We start from the raw sequence: 8,029 nt of genomic DNA, 5'->3' as shown, positions 1-8,029 counted from the left end.
TCCCCAAGTTGAGTCTATTTTTGTGACTGCAGATTATAAATGATCTCCTTGTCTTTATCCCGTGATCTTTCTCCTGTTTTCCCCCTGTCCTGTTGAGGAGGTGGAGTGAGAGGGGCAGCCGAATGGGCATTTGGCAGCCAGCCAAGGTCAAACCTACTGCAGATACACCTATTAGGCCATGTTTATTAGTTTATGTTAAAAAAAAAAATAATCAGGATGTGATGGTCTCCCTTTGTAGTGATTCTTACAGCTGGCTAAAAGGCTGGAATAGGAGAAGGATTCTTTAAAAGTCACCGTGGGGAAGACCCCCAAACCTAAACTGCAAGAAAAAGGCATGAAGGTAATCACAGAAGACCTCCCCACATCTTTCTGGTGCAGAGGTAACCTGAGGCAGGCAATTTGGAGATCCAGTGAATCAGCCTTCCATGTGTGACCACAGCAGGCCACTGTGCTGGGCCCTGGATTGTCAGCATTCAGGATCCCTGGATGATAGGCATGGGGCATATATGCAGAAGGTCCCTTGTAAGCCCACAATAGGTGCTCACAGCAGCCCAGTGCTTCATCAGGGCCAGATGAGGAGGACCAGGGAACATCCCAACAACACTAGCAGGTGCCTTGTCCACAGCACCATGTGCTACTCCCATCCTCGTTTCCTTGCAGTACGCGCAGTGCCTGCACACTCGCAAGTCCAGATGAGTAGGCCAGGCAAAAAGGTGCTTAAAAAGTTGCCGGAGTCTTTACACCTCTGGTAACTTAAATCTTTGTTCAAAGTATCAGTCTCCATTTAGATCATGTGATCTACGCATGTTATCTTGTCACAGAAGGCTATCAGATTAGTTAGACAGGATTTTCCCTTTGTGAACCCATGTTGACTGTGCCTGATGATTGCGTTGCCCTATAAATGCCCTTCAATAGAACCCAGTATGACCTTCTCAATAATTTTTCCCAGGTAATGACGTTAGACGAACAGGTCTGTAGTTCCTTGGGTCCCCCCTCATGCCATTCTGGTAAACTGGGGTAATGTTGGCTAGCTCCCAGTCAGCATGGACCTCCCCAGTCTCCCAAGACCTTTGGTAGATGATTAAGAGGAGTCCTGCTGTAATGTCCGCTAGCTCCTCCAGCACTTTGGGATGAATCCCATCTGGCCCCATGGACTTGGAAAGATTCAGCTAACATAACCAGTGATTTACAATTTCAGTGTCCACAAATGGAAAGTCACTGCTCCCACATGTCCTCCAACTCAGAGGACCAGGCAGCCCAAGGTCTATCAGTACTACTGAAGTCTGAGTCAAAAAAATAGAGCATTAAATGCCTCTGCCTCTTCTTCATCCTTATTTGCCAGATGACAATCTTCATCAAGTATTGGTCCAATATTTTCCTTAGCTCTCCTCTTGCTTTTAACCTACTCAGAAAAGAATTTTTTGTTATCTGACCCAATACTGGTAAGTTTCCTCTCTAGCTGACCTTTGTCCTTTCGTGTTCTCTCCCTACACGTAAGCCACAGCTCTGTAATCTTCCTGCGAAGCCTGACCTCACTTCCAGAGGCCATATAATTTCTTTTCCTCCCGAGTTCCAGGATCAGTTCCCTGTACACCCAAGCTGGTCTTCTGCCCTGCTTGTTTGACTTACAGCACAATGAGATTGCCACCTGCTTTGCTTCTAAAAGGCGGTTCTTAAAAACCTACCAGCTTTTATGGATCTCTAAGACCTCAAAAGCAGTCTTCCAGGCGACACTGCTAACTAGCTCCCTGAGTAGCTTAAAGTTTGCTCTCTTGAAATCCAGCGTAGCAATGCTGCTTTTTCTCATTACATCAAAGAATTTAAAGATCAGGCAGAAGAGAAAGGTCCATGGAACGTGGAAAGAGGGACAGGCCACTTGGGAAGAGTACAGAAACGTGGTGAGAGCATGCAGGGATGCGACGAGGAAGGCCAAGGCTCACCTGGAATTGAAGCTGGCAAGGGATGTCAAAAACAACAAGAAGGGCTTCTTCAACTACATCAGCAGCAAAAGGAAGGCTAGGGACAATGTGGGGCCGCTGCTGAATGAGGCGGGTGTCCTGGTGACGGAGGATGCGGAGAAGGCAGAGCTACTGAATGCTTTCTTTGCTTCAGTCTTCAGTGCTAAGACTGGCCCTCAGGAATCCCAGGCCCCGGAGGTAAGAGAAGAAGCCTACAAAGAGGACGACTTTCCTTTGGTCGAGGAGGACTGTGTGAGGGATCGCTTAAGCGATCTGGATGTCCACAAATCCATGGGCCCCGATGGAATGCACCCACGAGTGCTGAGGGAGCTGACGGATGTCATTGCTGAGCCACTCTCCCATCATCTTTGAGAGGTCCTGGAGGACAGGAGAGGTGCCCGAGGACTGGAGAAAGGCCAATGTCACTCCAATCTTCCAAAAGGGCAAGAAGGAGGACCCAGGGAACTAAAGGCCGGTCAGCCTCACCTCCATCCCGGGAAAGGTGATGGAGCAGCTTATCCTGGAGGCCATCATCAAGCAAGTGGAAGAAAAGAAGGTTATGAGGAGTAGTCAGCATGGATTCACCAAGGGGAAATCATGCCTGACCAATCTAATAGCTTTCTACGATGACATGACTGGCTGGGTAGACGAAGGGAGAGCCGTGGATGTTGTCTACCTTGACTTCAGCAAGGCTTTCGACACAGTCTCCCATGATATCCTCCTAGGGAAGCTGAGGAAGTGTGGGCTGGATGAGTGGTCGGTGAAGTGGATTGAGAACTGGCTGAATGGCAGAACTCAGAGGGTTGTCATCAGCAGCGCTGAGTCTAGTTGGAGGCTGGTAACAAGTGGTGTCCCCCAGGGGTCAGTACTGGGCCCAGTCTTGTTTAACTTCTTCATCGACAACCTGGATGAAGAGTTAGAATGTATCCTCAGCAAGTTTGCTGACGACACCAAACTGGGAGGTGTGGTGGATACACCAGAAGGCTGTGCTGCCATTCAGCGTGACCTGGACAGGCTGGAAAGTTGGGCAGAGAGGAACCTGATGAGGTTCAACAAAGGCAAATGCAGGGTCCTGCACCTGGGGAGGAACAACCCCATGCACCAGTACAGGCTTGGGGTGGACCTGCTGGAGTGCAGCTCTGCAGAGAGGGACCTGGGTGTCCTGGTGGAAAACAGGTTAACCATGAGCCAGCAGTGTGCCCTGGCTGCCAAGAAAGCCAATGGCATCCTGGGGTGCATCAAGAAGAGTGTGGCCAGCAGGACGAGGGAGGTTCTCCTTCCCCTCTACACTGCCCTGGTGAGGCCTCATCTGGAGTACTCTGTCCAGTTCTGGGCTCCCCAGTTCAAGAAAGATGAAGAGCTACTGGAGAGAGTCCAGCGGAGGGCTACGAGGATGGTGAGGGGACTGGAGCATCTCCCCTACGAGGAAAGGTTGAGGGAACTGGGCTTGTTCAGCCTGAAGAAGAGAAGGCTGCGAGGGGACCTTATAAATGCGTACAAATATCTGAAGGGTGGGTGTCAGGAGGATGGGGCCAAGCTCTTTTCAGTAGTGCCCAGTGACAGGACAAGGGGCAATGGGCACAAACTGAGGCACAGGAAGTTCCGTCTGAACATGAGGAAGAACTTCTTCCCTCTGAGGGTGACGGAGCACTGGAACAGTCTGCCCAGGGAGGTTGTGGAGTCTCCTTCTCTGGAGATATTCAAGACCCGCCTGGACAAGGTCCTGTGCAGCCTACTGTAGGTGACCCTGCTTCGGTAGGGGGGTTGGACTAGATGACCCACAGAGGTCCCTTCCAACCCCTACTATTCTGTGATTCTGTGATTCTGTGAAATTTAAACATTTCATGATCACTGTGGCCAAGACGGCCACCTACCATCGCATGTCCCAGTCCTTCTCTATTCACAAACCAGTCTAGGAGGACATCTTTTCTAGTTGGCTCACTGAGTACCTTTGACAAGAAATTATCTTCAACGCACTTCTAGAATTTCCCAGACCTGCTTGTCACAGAAGTATGGTATTCCAGTTGATGTCTGGAAAGTTGAAATCTCCCACAGGGACTAGGGCTTCCAAACCAGAGATTTCTCCTAATTGCCTATGGAATAAATGATCAGTGCTATCATCCAGGCTGAGTGAACAATAGCAGACGCCCACGACGACACCTCCTTTTTTTTCCCATCCCCCTAATCCTCACCCAAAGGCTCTCAACCACATCATCCCTAACTGTAAGGGCTGTACAGTCAAGCCTCTCTGTCCTGGGTTCAGCTGGGATAGGGTAAATTTTCACCAGAAGCCAGGAGGGGACATGGCCTAGCCGGCTGACCGAACTTGGCCAGACAAGTCGGGTATTCCATACCCTTTGAAGTCATGCTCAGGACTTAAGTGGGGGAGTGGGCTGGGGGAGACGAATCGCTGCTGTAGAAGGAGGTGGGCATCAGGCAGTGAGAAAATTGCCCTGTGTATTTTCTTGCTTTATGTATTCTTATCATCAGGGTTGTTGTTGTTATTGTTCTTTTCCTTTGCTGTTCTGTTAAACTATCTTTATCTCAACCCATGAGTTTCGCCTTTTTTTCTTCCCGTTCTCATCCCCTCCCCACTGCACAGGAGGAGCAACAGAGCAACTGCATGGTCCCCTGCTGCCAGCTGGGGCTGAGCCACAACACTTTCCCTTACACGAAGTGCATCTCCTCCACCTTGCCTGCCCTGCCTATCCCTGCTGAACAGCCTGTAGCCCTGCATCCCAACACTCCGGCCATGGGACTCACTCCACCCAGTCTCACCCACACAGACGACATCATAGCTCTGGGAACTGACCAACGCTTCCAGTTCATCCTGTTTGTTTCTCACACTGTGTGTGCTGGCGTACAAGCATTTCAGATATGCTCCTAAATCCTCAGTGCTCCCTGGAGCTGTGTTAGCATTGCCACGCTCAGGCAGTGCTAGGACATCCCCGGCTTACCTTTCCTGCTGTATATCAATATAGTTTGATTCAGATGTTTATATACTGCTCCACTATGCAAACTAAAACACAGCATGTGGGCATTATCCAGAGATTCCCTTTAAAAAGAGGCAAACTTTTCATCTGAATCAAAATGCTAATACACATGCAAACTCAGATGAGTACAGGTGTAAGTTAGTTTGCAACAGTACACTAGAAATGGCACCATTACAACGTGACATATTTGGCTTTGTTAGAAGTTACTCTGAAGTGCGCACAAACAGAAATGTCATGCACTCAGATATTGACTGGGTAACAACTGCTTTCAGCGAGTTCTGTACGTTCACCTTTCAACTGTCTTATCAATACACAGCTGCATACAGGGCAGGAAATTACCATTATTATACACTATTTTGGAAATACAAATGAATATTGCATTAATCCTCCACATACCTAATCAGTGAAGAAATGTCTAATCACTGTGGGAAGCTCACTGCCTCCTCACAGCAACCTTGTTAGGTAAGAAAAGCCCCTAAAGAAGTCAAAGGATGTTGTGGTTTACCCCAGCAGCTGGCAACTAAGCACTAGACAGCCACTTGTTCACCCCTTCCCTTTGTCCCCACAGTGGAATGGGGATGAGAAATGGACAACATGTAAAACTCATGGGTTGAGATAACGACAGTTTAATAAGAAAACAAAGGAACTACTCATACTACGACTACTACTGACAACAATGAACACGCAAAACAAACTATATACTATACAATCTTCTCACCAACCGATGACTAATTCGCACCCAGCCTCTAAGCAGCAATCGCGGAATCCAGAACTCGCCAATTTTGTAAATTTTGCAAAACTTCTGAAAAAGACTGAACTCCTGGGCAAAAGAGGATTCAAACTCACGGAAACAAGGCCAGTTGGCAGACAATCCAGCCCCCCCAGCCAACCCCCATTCACAAAATGAGCATGACACCCGCGGTATGGAATATTTCCACTGGCTAGCCTGGCTGTCTGTCTGTCTGTGCTCCCTCCCTGCTCCTGCATGCCTGCTCCTTAGCCGAATATGAGAAACTGGGAAAAGTCCTTGATTTCATAGCAACAGCTGAAAACATCAGTGTTATCAACATTCTTCTCGTACTAAATCCAAAACATGGCAGCTACTGGGAAGAAAATCAACTCTATCCCAGCTGAAACCAGGACAGAGAGGAATTTATCCCACAGAGGAAATGTCATCTGTCCTGAAATTAAGAGACTTCCTGCAATGGGGTGTAGCTTCTAGATGTAGGTCGATAACATTTCATGCAAGCTTGTCAAAATCAACAATGCTCTCACTAGTACTCCTTTGGAAGACATTAAGGACCAGTGCCCAAGCAATTACATTCAGTTAATTTTTGTCTAGTGAGGAGGACTGCTAAATACAAAACCCCTTTTAAGGTCTGTCTTAGCAAGACTGCAAAGTGGAAAAGTTCTCCATTCCTTCAGAAAGAGAAGAGTATTAAATAAGCAAAATGACAGGGGCTGATCTATTTAAGATGGCAAAGGTGGAAAAGAGTTGCTGCATTATCGCTTTTGCCTAGAGGCAGAGAAAAACTTGCTTATGTGCAAAGGAGGGTAAAGGAGACAAGACTAGTTATAAGTAGGAAGAAAACTGCAGCCGTCCTGGAGCGGGGGATGATCACTGACTTATTTCAGTGATCTTTATAAAGCCGTTGCAATACTGACAAGCATGCTACCCCCTTTCAGAAACCATGCTCACACTATATACCTTCGATGTGTTGTCACTTCTGCGCAAAAGCATCCTGTTATTACTAAACAAGGGTTATCAGTGAAAAAATAATGCTCATTCAGAAGTCTGTTAGAAGTCTATTTACTTTAGTAAATAGGCTGCAACCAAGCGAATTGTACAGTTTGGTGGGTTTTTTTCACCCATTCCTACAAAGCTTCTATGAGTCAAAGGAATATTCCACTCCAGCTTTTGAGGCTTCCAGGTGTCACTGCAACAACTCAATTGAAACAACTGAATGCACGTTTCTTGTTTAGATTCAGCACAGCTCAAACCATGCTAGGTAGTTTGTAAAAGAACAACACCCCATCAGTGAAAAACAAAATACTGTTTATCATCTTCTGAGTCTTTGGGAGGAGGTAAAAGAATGGAAAAAAAAAAATACCCAAAACCTTCTAACAGGAAACCTCTGTGAAATTTGTCTTCTTGGTGCCTGAATACTATTATTACTCTTTCAAGTATGAACAGTTTTCTTCACTGGGTAAGGTGTGACATGCAACTACCACCCGTAAGCTTTAGTCCACACTGCTTTCTTCTTGAACTCTGCAAGGCTTCTCAAGGCCAGAAGCGTAACTGTGAAGACAAGGACAAATGACATTAATTTGTGCAGTCCAGACTGGAAAGGATGCAAAATTTTTCTTCCTTGTCATTTTACTAACATAGGTATAGACTCCATTCTCCTGTTAATGGCTCTGTTCATGACTTTTTCACTGCCGAGCCTGACAGTTTCTGATGCTGCTTCCACAGTTCACAAGATACCCTAGTCTCCACACCCCTCTGAAATGCAGTGATGTACTAGGGCTCTCATCTGCTTTATGGCGTGTCTTCTACTGAAATCGTATCACATCATCTGCTAATTAGACCATCACTTGGAAGTAGCACATAGATCAACCAACCCTGCAAAAAGTTTGAATTCTATGAGCAGTGATGCAAAAGGGGAGAGAGGAGGCACTGAAGCACAACGTACAGTGTCTTAAGTCCTCTGTACAATTCACTGGTTCCTCTATTCAATTTGAAAGGATTGTGCGTTTAGGCAAAATCCAGTAACCAAACCAGTCACATTCTAGTCATCCAGAAGGGAGCTTTGTGCTCTAGTACTTAAAAGCAAAAAAACAAAATACAAAGCTCAAGGGAAACAATGACTTATGTCAGTCAGGGCATACTGACAATATACTGTGTATATAAGAATCCTCTGATGTATAGAGGAGATTCTCCAACAACCCTTAGCATTGTTTCTGGTGGAGATTAGCAGACACAACATGGGAATTTTGAAATTTATCAGAGTGACTAAAGATTGCAGACCCTCAAAACAAGGCTAATGATCCTTGTAATGCAAACAACTTAGAAGCCAT

At 46.6% G+C, this 8,029-nt stretch overlaps 1 protein-coding gene across 9 annotated transcripts in view; it reads right to left on the bottom strand.

The window, feature by feature from the left end:
- Nucleotides 1-6,749: 6,749 nt before the first annotated feature.
- Nucleotides 6,750-8,029, bottom strand: part of FOCAD (focadhesin) — a 133,462-nt gene continuing 132,182 nt past the window's right edge. For all 9 annotated transcript variants that reach the window (XM_075447116.1, XM_075447113.1, XM_075447114.1 and 6 more), the window contains one exon: nt 6,750-7,250. In XM_075447116.1, the coding sequence (XP_075303231.1) occupies nt 7,177-7,250 (74 nt within the window). In that variant the 3' untranslated portion in view covers nt 6,750-7,176. The remainder of the gene's footprint in view (nt 7,251-8,029) is intronic.

The sequence above is a fragment of the Opisthocomus hoazin genome, chromosome Z (assembly GCF_030867145.1).
Source record: "Opisthocomus hoazin isolate bOpiHoa1 chromosome Z, bOpiHoa1.hap1, whole genome shotgun sequence".
In the NCBI taxonomy this organism is placed as follows: Eukaryota; Metazoa; Chordata; class Aves; order Opisthocomiformes; family Opisthocomidae; genus Opisthocomus; species Opisthocomus hoazin.
The sequence above is the reverse complement of the archived record's forward strand: the minus strand, read 5'-3'. Positions and strand labels throughout refer to the sequence as shown.